General features: G+C 48.6%; 1 protein-coding gene across 2 annotated transcripts in view; it reads left to right on the top strand.

Annotated features, from left to right (window-relative positions):
- Positions 1 to 17,826, top strand: part of LOC138521430 (uncharacterized) — a 395,158-nt gene that overhangs the window by 343,684 nt on the left and 33,648 nt on the right. For both annotated transcript variants that reach the window (XM_069634272.1, XM_069634263.1), the window contains one exon: positions 14,386 to 14,959. In XM_069634272.1, coding sequence (XP_069490373.1) covers positions 14,386 to 14,959 — 574 coding nt within the window. The remainder of the gene's footprint in view (positions 1 to 14,385; positions 14,960 to 17,826) is intronic.

Below are 17,826 nucleotides of genomic sequence, written 5' to 3'. Positions count from 1 at the left end.
CAGCACCCAGATCATGCTCTTCCGTTTGTGGTTGAGGCTGACGCCTCAGATGTGTCAGTGGGGGCCATCCTGTCTCAGGCGTGTCGAGACTCTGGGATTCTGCACCCAGTGACCTTTCATTCTCATAAGCTTAATACGTATGAAAAGAACTACTCCGTTACGGAGAAGAGTTGCTTGGGATACGTTTCTCATCTGGCGTTCCGTAAAGTGCAATATCACTCGCCACAACAGGTGGCTATCACTTATCGCCCGGAGTCACAACACTCCAATGCAGATGCGCTCTCCCGCCTCCATGACTCCACTCCTCTGCCTGCGACCAAGAGGGCCTTTGTGCTTCCTCATCAAGTGGCCTGCGGGTGTGTGTGGCAACCCTCTATGGAAACAATGTTGCAAGAGTGGGTTTGTTCTGACCCTACCAGAGATAACAGACTTTAACATGGATCTTTTCAATGACCTGCCCTATGTCCAAGGCCAGGTTTATCTACCTGATGAATGTACCCGGACCAAGGCTCTCACCTGGTGCCCTGATTCTAAGGTGGCGGCACATCCAAATCTACGCAAAACCTTGGGTTTGCTTGTACGGTGGTGTTGGTGGCCATCCATGAACAAAGATGTGCCGTCATATGTTGCCCCCTGTGCTGTTTTCTATCACGTTAAGGTAGTCAATGCCAAACCTATGGGTCTTCTCCGTCCTCTGCCGGTTCTTGACTCGCCTTGGACCATGATTTCGATGGACTTCATTGTTGATTTGCCACCCATGCGTGGTTTTGACACTTTGTGGATAGTTATGGACTATTTCACAAAGGTGGCCCGTTTTGTACCTTGCAGGGGTCTGCCTTCCACTCCTGTTTTAGCAGAATTGTTCTTACAGAACGTGTTTCATTCCTTTGGTTTACCAACCGTTATAGTGTCTGACAGGGGGATGCAGTTTACCTCAAGATTCTGGAGGGCTATTACCTCTACCCTGGGTATCGATGACTGGTTTTCTTTGGCTTATCACCCACAGACGGATGGCCAGACTGAATGCCTCAATGCCACCATGGAACAGTGCCTCCGATGTCTCACGCTGCAGTACCATGATACCTGGCTTTCTGTGTTAGGTATGGCAGAATTTGCATATAACAATTCCTTGTATACATCCACAAAGGCCTCCCCTTCTTTGCTTTGTATGGTTTTCACCCACGCTCTCTTCCTTTGTTGACGGTCCTTCCGCAGACCATACCTGAGGCTTCAGCCTGCATGTGAAACCTGGCAAAGGTGTGTGATGACGTTAAACAGCAGTTGGTACACGCTCAGGCTTCTGCCAAAGCAGCAGCGGACAAGCATCGTTCTCCTTCACCGAGTTATCAGGTGGGTTCCCAGGTTTGGTTGTCCACAAGGTATCTGAGGATACCGGGCCATAGATCACTATTGCCTAGTTTTGCGGGTCCTTACCCAGTTATGGAAGTACTGAATCCAGTGGTGGTACGCCTTCAGCTGCCAGATCGTTGGAAGATCCACCCGGTTTTTCACATCTCCTTGATCAAGCCCTGCTCTCCTTCTACACGCCTGTCTGCTCGTCGGTGCCCCATTGCGTTTCAGGGAAATAACGAGTATGAGGTTTCCTGGATTCTGGATACCAGGGTTTCCAGAGGGGTGCGCCAGTGCCTGATTGAGTGGAAAGGGTACGGTCCCGAGGACCAAACCTGGGAGCCTGTTCACAATGTTCATGCTCCTAGATTGGTTTCTCAGTTCTGGGCCTCCAGGAAGGTGGGGCTCTCTTTTGGGAAGGGAACTGTCAGGAACAGGGTTTCAACATTGCTAAGAACTCACATTATCCTTCCCCAAACGAATTACCTTAGTTACGTAATGTTAATCTCCATCGTGGGTCCTTGAACAGGTCTGGGTGCCGTTTCATCCCTCTGGCACAACGGTTCCTTGTTACAGCACGGACCCATTTCTCTGAACGTTGCCAGTTGCCCTGGAATCTGGGTCGGCATTTTCACACTTGCGGTCACCTGAAACGTAACAGCCCATCACGTGACAGTGCTCTTTTAAGATAGTCTGAAACGGTAGTGAGGCGCTTCTGATTGAGCTACCTACAGTTCCCTGTGTTTTGCTACGTCTCCTGGTATTTCTGACTACGATTTTGCTTTGTCCTTGTCCGCCTTGTCTTTTGTGCCCGCAAGTTACCAGACCTCGTTTTCTGCTCCACGGACTGCCTCGCTATGCTCCCTTGTTTGCCTGGTCTGTGCCCGCAAGTTACCAAACCTTGTTCCTGCTTTACGGACTGCTTTTGCTTAAACCCTCATTTGCCTTGCTCTTTCATTGACATCCTGAACAGCTGGTCTTCTACGGACCTCAGAGAGTTCCTTTTGTTATTTTTCCACCTACCTCCTGCCATACTACACCCACAGGATTTTGGATCACCTGTACTTTACTCTTGAAATTCTGTTCCGGCTTCCATTGAAGACAACGAGACATCATCCCCACACTATCTCTGGTCTGCCATTTTCACCTACCTTGGTAAGTCGTCCTCGTCCCGTCGGTGGCATATTGGACTAGAGACTCGCCACCCCAGGTCTAGGCATCCGCATGCCGTCGGTTCTGGTGGCGCACTGGACTAGACACTCGCCGCTCTAGGTGTAGGCTTCCTCATTTCGTCGGGTAGTTTCACTTCTCTCAGACCAGAGACAACATCACCATCAAGCACACACATTGGTAAGGCTGGTCTTGTGTTTGGTTGTTTTCTTATTTGTCTACTGTATCCATAGATTCCTGATTACACGACTATTGCCTTGCAGGGGAAGTCCCCCGACAGTGTCTTACGGTTCATTTACTTGTGGTCCATACTGCATACGCTTACCACAGGTCAGTTCACGTTTGTGATTTCTATCGATTACGGACCTGCACACTTTCTGTTGTTTGATGTCTGTATGGTTTGTCTACAGGTATCCAACGTCCTAAGAGTTTTTTTGTGAGATATTCCGGTGCGGTCCAAGAGGTCAACTGCTCCCCATCTTCTGGTTAATAACCTCCTTGGAATGTTTTGTATTGCTTTTACCCAAGGATCATATTATCTTGAGGAATTCTATGGCTTCAATACTTGTTCAAGGGCCGTCAGAATCTAACAATCTGACATCCATTGTGGAACCCAAGAAAAGAATGATCCAAACCAACTGTCATCAGCAATGTCCTCTACTTTGTCGATCATCTAGACATGTAGCTTCGTTAGCATCCCTATGGCCTCCGTCAAGGTTCCATTCTCATCATCATGAGACGGTATGAATGCGCAACATGATTCTCTGATTTTTGCACAAACCCCTCCATCCATAGCTGTGATCATGTCTAGGACATATCTGTTCTGGAGAGTCAGCCTCAATCCACCTCGAGAAAGGATATACCACTACAATCATATATATATTCATATATATATATATATATATACATATCCATTACATACTTGCAGCATGTCGACATAGTCGATATGCAAATGCTGAAAGGGTCTACTAGGTCTAAGAATAACTCCCCTGATCGTGCGCAATGTGTGCCCAACAGTAAACCTTTGACAAACAATGCAATTCACTACATAAAACACAACGGGCCTCATTACGACCCTGGCGGAGAACCATGGTGCAATTTGCACCATGGTCCATGGCGCAAAGCTGCCAACTCCGCCATGGGGGTTGGCGGACTTACCGCCCCATTCCGACCTTGGCGGGGCGGTAAGTCCCCAATCCCCATTTACCCTTCCCCATTCCCATTTTTGCCCCATAGGGTATAATGGGAGTGGGGAAGGCGTTAATTACGCCACCGTAAATTACGGTGGCGTAAATAACGACAAGTCCCGTAGCGCCATGGATTTTTCCGCCTGCAAAAAGCAGGCGTAAAAATCACCATGGCGCTACGGGAACTCGTAGTCGGGCGGAAAGGTACGCCATGGGTTACGCCGGCGTAAACCCCTTTCCGCCAGGGTCGTAATGAGGGCCAACGTGTTCTACCAAATTTGGAACAAACCAATCCTCTGCAACAGTTGCAGCGAGGTTCTCTCTAGTTGTGTGCGCAGGGTAGTGCAGCTGGTCCAACGCCACCCTTAGTAAGGCTACAGGCATCACTGGTTTACCAGTACTGTCTTGTCGCCACAGCGCTTCAGAGTGTTTTAAAGACCACCCTCTCTGCGTCCATAAGTCCTTCTCGTCTTGGGGCGCTTCCCCCTGGATCTCTATCAATTGGGTTCTAAACAGATTGTTATAACACTCAGACACACTCATCATCACCACCATGCTTTCATTCACATTCGGTGTGTCAAATGGCATAATGTCATCTGAACATGCAACTCATTTAACTTCCTCGTCTGCTTTTTGGTTTCCTCGTGAAATAAAATCTGCTCTTTTAGTAGGTGCTGCGCAGTTGATGACTGCAATGGCTACTGGGAGCTGTAGTGCTTTAATAAGCCTATCCTATAAGGCTGCATGTTGCACTGGAGTGCCATCCACTCAGAAGTAGCCCCTCCTTTTCCAGTATGCTAGCCCTGCATGTACTGTTGACGTCACATAGGCAGAGACACTGTACACCGTTACTTCGTAGTCTGTGTGATTCTCTAGCGCAACAATCAGCGCCACTAACTCTGCAGCCTGTGCTGAAAAATGAGACGGTAGTCGTGCACTTATCAATACCTGAAACTCCCCATTGGCTGTGTGCTCTACCACAGCTGCACCTGTATATCTTTGTCCATAATTTTGATTGATTCTTGAAGAACCATCATGAAAAAGAATCTCCCCAGCTGCCAATGCATTCTCTTTTACTCTCGGAATTTCATCATAGAACTCTTCATAGTTCAAACATCATGTGCATGCTCATCTTCTGCCAGTGGTTCAGCGACAAACATGGCAGGATTCACTATTCTGCATCAAACTATTTTAATCACTGGATTCAATATGACTACTTCATAAGCAGAAGCCCTTTGAGAAGACAAGGTAGCCTTAGGTTTTTCCAAAAAGGCAAATAATGCATGTTCAACAAATAACCTCATGGAACAAACCATTACTATACTGGCAGCCTTCCCAATGGCGAACGCGGCAGCTGCCAAAGATTGTTCACAAGGAAAATTACCCTTCATTACTATGTCTAGAATCCCACTGTAATTTGCAAGAGGCTTCTACCCCAACGTAGTTCTCTGAGTAAGGACTGCTGTCATAACAGTACCATCCGTGTGTGAAAACAAAAAGAATTCCTCAGCATAATTAGGAATCCCCAGAACTGGAGCAGAGCAAATTGCTTTTTTCACTTCATCAAACCTGTCTTCCATCTCCTCAGTCCAAACAATGTTTTTCCTGAGTTGCCTGTGCTTTCTTCAAGGCTTGCAATAAGGGCCTTATGTATGAACTGTAATCAAAGACCCATGCTCTCACATAGTTACATAGCCCCTGAAATCTCTGCATGTGCTTTATCGTTTGTGGTTGTACTGTTTTCAAAATAGCCTCAGCTCTTTCAGGAGTAACCTACTTTCCTTCATGCGAGATTAACTGGCCAATGTACAACACGTCTTGTGGATAGTAGTATAACTTCTCCCTGTCACCTTTATATCCTTTTTCAGCAAGAATAATCATTAGCTGAACAGAATCGCGTCTGTACTTTTCCTCTGTGGTGCTACAGACCACTATGTTATCTACATACTGTAACACAACACTTTCTAGATCAATATTGCTTATGTCCATCTGCAGGACCCTATTGAAAATCGATGGAGACTCACAGTACCCTTGGGGTAGACGAGTGTTTTTTAGGTGAGTCTGTCTGAACGTAAATGATGTCAGATCTTGCGAGTCTTTATGCAATGGGATTGAGAAAAACGCATTTGTCAAGTCAATCACAGTGAAATATTGTGCCTCAACAGGTATATTACATAAAATTGTCACAGGATTAGGAACTAGAGGGAACTCTGCCTCTATAATCTCGTTAATCGGTCTTAAATCTCAAATTAGACGCCACAACCCCCCTTACCCCTTATTTATCAGATTGCAGTATTACATGATGACTCTGACGTCACTAAGATACCTTGTTCCATCATAGCTGATATCGTCTTACAAATTCCTTCATCTGCCTCTCGAGACATGGGATACTGCCTTGCTCGAGGTAAAATTGCTCCTGGTTTCAATTTAATCTTCACTTCTCCAACCCCTTTTAATAGGCCTACGTCATAGGGGCCTGTTGTCCATAGTGAAGCTGGCACTTTCACCATGTCATCCTCAAAATACTCGGGACGTTTCTGTGCTAGCATTATTTTCTTGGGAACCTCACGTTTAATTGCTCTCACCCAATAAGTAATACTCATCTCAAGTATTACTTTGTCATCTGACGGATGATCTCCAAACATATGCTCATCAGTGACGTCAGTGAATCTGTAACCCTCCCCAATGGCAATCACTGTGCACCAACGTCTGCCATCATGATCATTCCTATCAAGCAAAGCATTTCCCCTCTCACTATGGCTGCTTGTAATTTCAAAGGAAAGATTCGCCCTCCCTCTTCATCCATAGGCATCTTTGACCTGAATAAGAATTCATCAGGTATTCTCATAGTCCAGCCCACTAAACCTGGCAAACATGTTAACAAAATGCGTACACCATTGTGAAACACTTCTGGCTTAAGTTCCAATACTTTCTTGTGTGTTTTTTTGTTGCGCAAACTTATCCTTTATCCTGCAAATAAATCAAAATGTTGGCTGCCTTTTGTCACCTAGAGCTACCAAAGGAGGTCCTCCCACACTTACAGACCCCTACATGATTTTCATAGAGAAGGAACAAGCCATGTGCCTTCTCATCACTGCCTTGCAATCTATTTAGGGCACTCCTTCACATTATACCCATCTGAAAAGCATCCAGAACGTTGGCCCCTTTCATTTCTGTTAAGAGAAGATCGGATCACAACATTATGGCTTTGGATCTCCTACATTGTTTTCCAGACAAACTATGCACAGGCATTAAGAGCCTGTGCATAGCAGTGCATGACCAGGTAATGCAGTAGTTATCCCAAACCCTATCAATCTAACACCCACCTAGGGGGGGGAAGAGACACAAAACATTGAATAGCACAATTCATGGTGGTTTTGGCTAAGCGAAGGGTAGCAAAATCCTGGAAATGTCCTAGTGGCCCATCGATAAAACAATGGCTTCAGGATATACAACAGCGGTGAATGGCAGAAATAGAACATGTAAAGAAACGCAGGAACCCAGAAGAGGAAGGAGGAGCTGAGTTGGACTGGGGACAATGGTTAAACGAACTAGCTTCCTCCCCAGATATAAAGCCCCTATGAAGAGGATGGGCACAAGCACCTACAGCGTTGGACATTGTAAAAATGACTAGTGGTGGCAATGGACATTCATATGTTAGGGCGAAGGATAACGATAAGAAGCAAGCATTTGAAGAGGGGCAATCAGAGTTACGTACCCTGGTATATTGGGTGGGGGAGGAAGAAGGGCTGGTGATAAAGTGGGAGGAGATTCAGGGAGGATCTTCAACATCTGTATGTTAGCTGGATTCTCCAATTCCCATTAGTGTAGTAACCATTTAGGTACCATTCAGTGATATTCAGTGATATTTTTTCCAATCAATTTGGGGACCCTCGACATCTTTGTCCGCTACTTATGCTTGTCTATGTATGATTTTAGACCTCTGACATTTTTTGCATATGACTCATGTTCATCTATGTATTTTCTAAACGTGCATCCGATTCATATCTATGCTGATTCATTATATGTGTAGGCAAACAGCCTCTTAAGCCGATTTATTCAGGTTCTGAACTTACAAATGTTTTTGTCTTTTGGTTGCTTATTTAAATTTGTGAAATAAACCATTGATTTAATTATTTTTCAAATCATTTTGCAGTGTACTGTAATCATTTACTCTCTGTTCTCCCAAGTTATTCTTAAAGACAAGTATTAAGACACTCAAATAACGGGATTCATTTCCAAGTTGCACCATAAAATGCAAACTTATTTGTGATTCAGTCATTAGAACAATGTAGATTACCCCTGCTATCTGCGCAGGGAGTATTAATTCTATTAAAGACTAAGGAGGCGAGCATTATGCTTCATCTTCTTTTATTACTACTCCTCAGCAGTTCAACAACATATATAAAACCATGGAAAGTACTCAACAAACTTTTCCATTTTTTTTTTCAACTACAACCCCCATGAGTCCCTGTAGTCCGTGCTCATTCCACCAGTCCTGATCTCCTTCCTGTACTTAGACTCCTCCTCTGCTTTTACTCGCTCTGATATTCACTCCTGTCCATTAACTGATCCTCGTCAACGGTGCGAAGAATCTTCCTGACTTTAACTCAACTGCCGGTGCGCTCCCGGCTTCCTGATGGTCTCTTCTACAACCCTGTCTTCAGTTATTCTTCTGCTCTTCTCCTATGAAGACACAATAATAAATCTTAGGGTGGTGCGTATGTACTGTACTCTCGCATATACATTTCTCAACAATTTACACAGTACATCAATCGGGCGGGAATTTAATGCTCGCCTCCTTAGTCTTTAATAGAATTAATACTCCCTGCGCAGATAGCAGGGGTAATCTACATTCTATGACAAGACAGGAGGCGAGCATTATGCTTGTTCAAAGCTTCCCCAATACTGCACCAGCCAAACCCTCTGCTGGCTTGAAGTAAAACTCTTTAAATGTACGATCGCTCGCCCAATCCGCTGCTCTCATTATTTCACTCAAAGGCACTCCTGCTCTCGCGGCTGACGAAGCCATCGCCCCTCTTACCGAATGCGCTCCATACGTGTTCATATTCACACCTGCTGCGCACATGATCTCTTTGACCCATCTGGCTATGGTGGCCGATGCCACAGCGTGGTAAGGTTTCCTACGCGCTATTAACAACTGAGTAGTGCTAGCTGCTCTGTTCTCTGCTGTTCTGCTCTCATACTCTTTAATACATCGAGCTACGCACCATTTCGAATTGTCCGGAAAATAAGGGTAGTGGACTGCGAAGGTGCCTGTCTTAGTCCTCCTGACTATGGAGAATGTAACTCCCTCCGGTCCAAAGACTTGTCTGTTAATCTCTAATGCCTTAACGTCTGATACTCGTTTACATGAGATCAGACACAATAACATAGCTAATTTACCTGATAGCTGTTTGAGAGAAAGGTATCTATCTGCTGGCCAGTCCGATAGTACTCGCAGCACTGTCGCCACGTCCCATGTAGTACTATACTTAGGCTCTGGTGGCGCTCTAAATCTCGCTCCTCTGATGAGCCTCACTACCGCGGGATGCTCCCCTGCCGGTACTCCCTCAATTGACATATGTCCCGCTGATATGGCCGACCTGTACACTCCTATCGTACGGAAAGCTTTCCCGTTCTGCAATAGCTGTGCTAGAAAATTTAGGATCTCCACTACAGGTGCTGAAACGGGATGAACACTTCTGTTCTTGCACCAACTCGTCCATTTTGCCCAAGCAGCGTCGTAGCTCCTCCTAGTGGAAGGAGCCCAGGATTCAGCGATAAGCTGCGCAGCCTGCTCCGAAATTCCTGGCAGAGCCCAGCGTCTCCTGATATCCTGCACGCGACTAACGGGAGTGTCCCTCTCACTCTCAGAGGATGACACGACCCAACTGGGTCCGTGAGCAGTCGCTCTCCTTCGGGAAGGACTTTGGGAATGTCTGCTACTAGCTCCATTAACGTCGGGAACCACACTTGAGACTTCCACAAGGGCGCTACTAATACTAGTTCTGCTCTCTCCCTCCGACACTTCGCTAGAACTCTGCTCAGCATCGCGAAGGGGGGAAAAGCGTAATGTGGACCTCCTGTCCACTCTTGCAGAAATGCATCCGTCCCTAGAGCTCCCGGATCTAGCCTCCAGCTGTAATATAAGCTCGTCTGCGCGTTGAGCCGGGAGGCGAACAGGTCCGTATGCAACGGACCCCACTTCCTGTCCAGCCTCCGAAATACCTCTGGATCCAGTCTCCAATCGCTGGAATCCGTCAGGTAACGGGAGTTCCAATCCGCTACTACATTCAGTGAACCCGGCAGATACTCTGCCGTTACTGACGTCTCTGACTGAAGGCAAAAGTGCCATAAGTCTTTCGCTAACTCCGCCAGCATCCTGGACCTCGTGCCGCCTAAGTGGTTTATGTACCTTACTGCCGAGATGTTGTCCATCTTCAGCAGCACACAAGACTTCACTCTCCCTCTCGTGAAAGCCTTGATCGCGAACGATCCCGCTAGGAGTTCCAGACAGTTTATGTGAAGCTGGAGCTCCTCTTCGCTCCACTTGCCTCCGGTCTGTAGGCTCCCGCATCTTGCTCCCCAGCCCTGCCGGCTGGCGTCTGACTCTATGATCAGATCTGGCTTGTCTCCGAATATGGCACGCCCATTCCAGGCGTCCATATTCTTTAACCACCACTCTAGCTCCATAATGGAGTCTTGATCTAGAGGTACCTGTTGGTGATATTTCAGACCCTGTTGAAGATGTCTTATCTTCAGCCTCTGCAGTGCTCGGTAGTGCAGAGGCCCAGGGAATATGGCCTGAATGGATGCTGCTAATAGCCCGACTATCCTCGCCAATGTCCTGAGGGATATTAGCCTTTTCTCTAGGCATATTCTGATCTCTCTCTTTATGTCTCTCATCTTCCGCGCTGGCAGCTCTAGGGTCGCTTTCTTTGTGTCTAGCACAAAACCTAGGAAGTCTAATCTCTGCTCTGGCGTGGTATCCGATTTCTCCATATTCACTAGGAATCCTAGCGATATCAGAAGGTCCTGTACCCATCTCGTCTGATATAGCAGCACCTCCCGATTTTCTGCTAGCAGCAGGAGGTCGTCTAAATAGATGATCAGCCTGACGCCCTTCTCTCTGATCGCCGCTGCTACGGGTTTCATTAGCTTTGTAAATGCCCAAGGAGCCGAAGCCAGTCCGAACGGCATCGTCTTGAATTGCCAGAATTGTTTGTGCCAGCGGAAAGCTAAGTAAGGTCTGTACTCCTCGAGTACCGGAACCGTGAGATAAGCATCCTTCAGATCTAAACGCGTCAGCCAGTCTCCTTCTCTTAGGGAGTCTCTGAGCTGATGTATGCCCTCCATCTTGAAGTGGCGGTATACGATCCATCCGTTCAGCTCCTTGAGATTTATAACTGGACGCACCTTCTCTTTTCTGTGCACTAGGAACATATTGCTTACGAATTTGGGCTCCCTCGCGCATCACTCTATCGCCTGTTTGAGCGCTAGCTGCGCGATCTCGTCGTCTAGCCATGCTTGTTCCGCTTGCGCTAGTCTCTGGCCCTGTGGCCTGTGCCGCTGAATTGGGGTTTCTATGAAATCTAGCTGCAGCCCTCTGACGGTCTGCAATATCCAGGAATCGCTTGAAATCCTGCGCCAATTTTCTAAAAACATGCGCGTTCTCCCACCTACTGGGGGATACTGAATCGCTCTCACCTGGCGTAAATCCTTGGCCTCGGCCTGAACCTCTAAATCCGCGACTTCTCGGGAATCTTCCTCTGGACGGGAAGAAGGTATCCTGGCTCTTGTTCTCCCAGTATTGTGCTCTGGGATTATGGGGTCTTCTTCCTCCTCGACTGCGACCGGCTGCGCGACCCCGACCGCGGCCGGTCCCTCCAAAAACTCTACTCGGAAAGATTTTGCGGATTGATGCTTGGGCCTTCTCCAGGGAGGCGTATGTTCCGACGAATCGGCCCATCTCCTTCCCAAAGGTCTCTCAGAATAGAAGGCCTTGAGCCCCTTCTCCCGCTTCATACGATGATAGATCGCTGAGTTTTGAATCAATCTTGAGTAGTAGCCCCTTTCTCCTCTCCGAGGCTATGGCGCAATTTGCATTTCCGAGCAGACAGACTGCTCTCTGCGCCCATCCGGCGAGAGCCTCCGGGTCCACTGCTTCCCCAGTGTCCCTGGACCTCTCTGCGAGGTCCATTATCTTTGCCAGTGGCCCTGACAGGTCTAAGACCTTCTCCTGGCAGCTTTTCCAGGATCTATCGATCCCTTTGCGGGGATCCTTATTCGTCTTTGACACGAAGGTCAGCATTTTCGGGTCGAGTTCGGGAGCCTCTGCTACCTTGCCCGGGAGATCCGGTCTCGGACACTCTGCACGCAGCCGTTGTCTCACTTCCTTGTCTAATGGCTTGCGCAGCCTAGCCGCCATGTACTGAGCTACTCGGGGGGATGGCTGCCACTCGGTGGACCTTGGATTCCTGATGCTGTCCGGGTCAAACATATCCTCTTGATTATCAGTCAAGTGTTTCTCTTTCCGAGCTCTCTTGCCCCCACTGGGCTGGACCCAGTCTTCCTCGGTCTCCTCGTCTCCTTGCGAGGTCTGATCCTCTCCCTGCTCATCCTCCGAGCCTGGGTCATCTCCAGTATTGTCCTCCCCTGGAGAGGGGGTCATGAGGTCTGGCACCGCCTGTCGTCGCAGATAGGCTTCCTTCAGCTTTGCGAACGCATCAGGCACCTCTGGGGCCTCATCTTCTGCCCCGTCCCAAGAGCCCCGGGGGTCGACAGAGGTTTTCCTCTTAAGGGCTAACTTACTCCCCTTGTGTCCCTCTATCAAGGGATCTGTGGGCGTGCGCTTGCGGTCCGTGGTGCTGTCCTCAGGCTGCGAAAGCATAGCTTCCAACGTCTCCAGCCTTTCTTGAAGGGGCCTGACGCCCTCCGCCACTGCATCAATGAGGGAGCTCCCTAGCACTTTTTTGAAGCTGGCAGCGAGGTCATGTGACTGCTCCTCCCCGCTCCACTCAAATTCTGAAATTTTTTTTTTTTTTTTTTTTTTTATGACAGTGCTGTGTGCCAAATTACCTGGATCAGGTGTCTTAGCACGCCCACTGCTCCCTCGTGATGGTATGGAGACAGTAGGGTCACCTACTTGTAATCTCCTATGTTTTTTTTTTTTTTTTTTTTCTTGTGGCTGCACCTTGCTTGTCCACAGCTCAGTGGCTCTTGAGAGGTATTCTCTCTTTCAAACACGTGAGCTGCCGTGAGTTGCCTTCTGAGGCACGGAGCTCTCGAGCGATCTGCTCGCTATGTCCTGGCGCTTCCCTTGTTCAGGGGAATCTCATCAACTATCGGCGTCTTCCACGCCGTGTGGTCGCTGGGTTCGTAGCCGTCGCAGAATGTACTGCGCGGCACGTCCTTGATAGGCTCCTCCCCCCCGCGGGTGGGGGCTGCTATGGGAGCGTCGCTCTTCGCGCTCCTCCTGCGGTAGCTCCGCCCACCCGCGGGTGGGTGCTACCCCTGCGAGAGCCGTCTGGCGGCCTAGTATAATTCGCGAGCGCCGGCTCCTCCTACCCGAGGGTGGGGGCCGGCTCGCGCGTGTCCCGCGGCCTCCGCCGCGTAGTTCGCGAGGCCTGACTGAGCCCCTACGGTGTCGGGTATGCGACACGGGGCCGTCCGCCTCGCGAACCGGCTCTAACTGAACCTCTAACTTTCCTGACTCGGCTGCCCGCGTATACGCGCGCTCCCCACGAAGAAACTCGCCTATGCGAGCTATCAATAAACTATTCCTTTACAAAAATTTTTTTTTTTTTTTTTTTCGGTTCCTTTGCATAAACAACAATCTCTTATATACTCCAGTCGTGTCTCAACTCATTTGCCAGTAATCACCCACTCTCACACAGGCATTTTACCCCAGTCTTACAGAGAGTGGAGAAAAGGTACTTATCTGCTTGAAGAGCAGTAAAAGAAGAGGAGGAGTCTAAGTACAGGAAGGAGATCAGGACTGGTGGAATGAGCACGGACTACAGGGACTCATGGGGGTTGTAGTTGAAAAAAAAAAAAAAAAAAAATGGAAAAGTTTGTTGAGTACTTTCCATGGTTTTATATATGTTGTTGAACTGCTGAGGAGTAGTAATAAAAGAAGATGAAGCATAATGCTCGCCTCCTGTCTTGTCATAGAATTCCTGATGGGAACTTCTTTTTGTGTGTTTGTTTTTATTCTCCAGTTCCCATTAGTGTTGGAGTCTTCCCTCCTGTTATATATCTGGGGACATGCTGTCATGTATTGGAGAACGCTGGGGTCTACGAATTCACCTGTAATGTAACACCAAACTAGACGCCTAACATCAGCTTCCCACATCTTGCTGCCTCTGAACCAGGAAAAATGCACCCATTATGAAAGTAGGTCATTCCATCACCACGGCTCCTCCCTCTGGAACTCCCTCCAAGTATAGCTGTGCCTAGAGCAAAACCACATGCAGGTCAGGCATGCTTTAAAAAACCCACCGTTCCCCTTGACATACAGAGCCCGACTTCATTTCCTGATCTTTGACCCTTGTAGCACTTTGAAGCAACCATAAGGTGGTGTTTAGCACTAGGTTCAGGTTTTGTGTGCGACGAAAAGCACAAGATGAATTTTGCTTAACCCGACAATCATGCCTTTACTTGTTCTTGGTTACAGGTGCCATCTCTTTTGTTATCCCTTGGCAACCTGAAGAAGAGCCATGACAAATCACCCACCACACAGAAGTATGAGATGTCAATGGGGAAGACGCCCTTTACGCTGTTCCACATTTTGCAGGCAGAAATGAGGCACAACAAGTGGGCAGCTGCCAGGCATGAGATGGACAGCAGTGCTTCTGTGCCTGGGTACTGTTGCAAGTCTTCAGACCTAGCCTCGAAACACATTGAAGAGATGGTGGTTCCATCCAGCGTTGCAAGACGATCTCAGCCACTCATTCCTGTGCGGTACCCTAAACGACTCCTCGTTTCCGATGACATTAGATTCGACTGGATGGCGCAGGAGGAGCACGGCCTGGGGTACGCGCTCCCAATGCTGAAAAGTTTTAACGTAACTCCTTACCTGCTTTTGATCAGAACTACTAGCCCTACTCTGACATTTTCATCAATCCAAGAGAAATGCCTCAATGGAGAAATACTCTGCAGATTTATAAACAATACACCTCAATATTGGCCCATGTCCTCTTCTATCACGCTGATGTTCCTGGAGAAGAAAGAATACTCAGAGCCTGCAGGTAGGATATTGCTGAAAACTGGTTATTAGCTCATGATTTTCAACGCTTTCAGAAGACCTGAAATCACCTCAACGTTGTTTGTGAAAGAATGAGGGATAGCAGACGTGGTGAGAGTTGTAAGGCAATGGGAACAAGCAGAGCAGATCAGGAAAAACATGAATTATAAGTTCCCAGTTTTTGTCAGTACTCGCAATACTTGCAAGTACTTGCAGAGAGCAATGAGGAAAGAGACATATATGAGCTGTAGACGAGTTAATGTAGGTTGGTGAAGCTATCTCACTGGCATACCTCTGAGGTATTCAGAAGCTGTATTTAGTAACAGGGTTTCTTCCTGAGATATTTAAGGAACTTAGAAAATTGTTGGCACCACTGGAAGGCCAGTAGTAGCGCCATAGAGAGTCAACATTAAATGTAATGTAACGTAATGTAAGGAAAATTGATCATATATAGCCCCGTCTTCCGTGTTCTGTGGCCTCATTGCCGTTGCCCCTGTAAGAAAAGATCAAGGTGGTGAGGATTGGTAGTGGGATGCAGGAGAGGCAGATGCAGAACCAGTGGCCTCTCTGTGTGCAGGTTTGCAAGTACCAGAGTCGTAGGTGCTGCTCTGATTCTATGGGTTTGGCAGTGACACTTTAAATCTGAGTGACGAGCTTCAGATCTGGAAAGGACAGCTCCCTGGGTATGGATTTGCTGCTGATGTGGGAGGGGCCGGTGAATATGGTAGAGTTAAAGAGGTATCCTTCATCATACCTCAGTCAGTTTTGATGTGGTAGGTACGAGGCTTGAGGTAGCCATGAGAGGTGCGGGGGGGGGGTGTTGTAGTGTAAGGTAGTAGGAGATTTAGAGTGGATTTGGCTAATTGAGGGAGAACAGAGAAGTAGACAAAAGAGGGGTACATGTATCAGGGAAAGTAAATGTTGGGTGCCATCCCAGAACCAGATATTTGGCAATATCTGAGGAAATTATTGCGGTGGTCTGTTAGATGTCTAGTGTAGTGTTTATTAGATTTGATTTTGCTTTCAATGGGTCCAGCCTAATTGAGTTTGTTTTTTGTTACGCTTTCTCGCTAAGTTGCGTGTGGGTTATTGGTATTTTCATATACTTTAAGGGTGTTCCCTACATTGGGTTAAAGTTGTCGAAAGTTGGTATATAATTGGTTGAGGTTTTGGTGTTGGTTTTGCACTGGGGCTAGTTAAAGAGCAAGGGTTTTAGCTATTTCTTCAAGGTCAGTGGTTTTCTTTTGGGCAGAGGTATTTGGGTAATTATTTTTTGAATTTGGTTGACAGAAAGGAAAAGAAATAACTTCCATATAATTTTCAGGTGAATGTCTAATGCATCATAGCTGAATCAATGTACTCCTGATGGTTGGTAATGTGCACATTTCCTTGTGATGGATTCGAGGTCCCTAGCATGGAAGGCGAGGGCGAAGATACAAACAGGGTAATTCATAGATTTCAGCGCAGAGAGGTAGCGTGCGCCAGCGTGCGCCAGCCGTGTGCGCTAAACAACATTCTAGCGCACCGCGTATTCATGGAATATCAAAGCCATTTTGAGCGCTGGCGCAGAGAACATCCCGCAGCGCCAGTTACGCCCCCAAGAACGCCCCTTGTGCAAGGATAAGGCATTGAAATCCCCAATGCAGCGCAAAGGGCCGTGCTAACCGTGCACCAGTTCACAGGGCCGGTACAGTGCATTTGGGGGGTGCGCAGGAAGTTTCACACGCTATAGGCCTTGTGCGAGCGGGGTACGTGTATTCTGAGGGGTGCACGGGAAGTTTCACAGGCGATAGGCCTTGGGCGAGCGGGGTATGTGTATTCTGAGGGGTGCGTGGGGAGTATCACACGTGATAGGCCTTGTGCGAGAGGGGTACGTGAATTCTGAGGGGTGCGCGGGGAGTATCACATGCGATAGGCCTTGTGCGAGCGGGGTATGTGTATTTTGGGGGTGCGCGGGAAGTTATACACGCGATAGGCCTTGTGCGAGTGGGGTACATGTATTCCTGGGGGTGCGCGGGGAGTTTCACACGCGATTTCGCTGGGCGAGCAGGGTACATGTATTCTGAGGGGTGCGCGTGGAATGTCACACGCGATTTCGCTGGGCGAGCGGGGTACGTGTATTTCTGGGGGTGCGCAGGGAGTATCACACGCGATAGGCCTTGGGCGAGCGGGGTACGTGTATTCTGAGGGGTGCGCAGGGAGTATCACACGCGATAGGCCTTGTGAGAGCGGGGTACATGTATTCTGAGGGGTGCGTGGGGAGTATCAAACGCGATAGGCCTTGTGCGAGCGGGGTACGTGTATTTTGGGGGTGCGCGTGGAGTTTCACACGCGATTTCGCTGGGCCAGCGGGGTACGTGTATTTCCTGGGGTGCATGGGGAGTATCACACACGATAGGCCTTGTGCGAGCAGGGTACGTGTATCTTGGGCGTGCGCGGGATGTTTCACACACGATAGGCCTTGGGCGAGCGGAGTACGTGTATTTTGGGGGTGCGCGTGGAGTTTCACACGCGAATTGGCAGTGTGGGTCCTCCCAGGTGTGGCCTCTCTCCCCTCCCCAGGCCCTGCAGGCAGCCCACACCACGCACCAGTGAGCACCGACTCATGTCCCCCTGCACCCCCACCCACCCAGCAGTGACGGGCACCTGACAGCAGGCCCCGACTCATGTCCCCCTGCACTCCCACCCACCCAGCAGTGACGGGCACCTGCCAGCAGGCCCTGACTCATGTCCCCCTGCGCCCCCACCCACCCAGCAGTGACAGGCACCTGCCAGCAGGCCCCGACTCATGTCCACCCCAACACGACATCATGATCCACAATCATGGGCCTTATGGCCACCCAAAGGCCACTGCACGCCACCCCTGTCTAA

The sequence above is a fragment of the Ambystoma mexicanum genome, chromosome 1q (assembly GCF_040938575.1).
Source record: "Ambystoma mexicanum isolate Mex_15411 chromosome 1q, UKY_AmexF1_1, whole genome shotgun sequence".
NCBI lineage: Eukaryota > Metazoa > Chordata > Amphibia > Caudata > Ambystomatidae > Ambystoma > Ambystoma mexicanum.
Note: the sequence above shows the minus strand (reverse complement) of the source record. Positions and strands in the feature narration are given on the sequence as shown.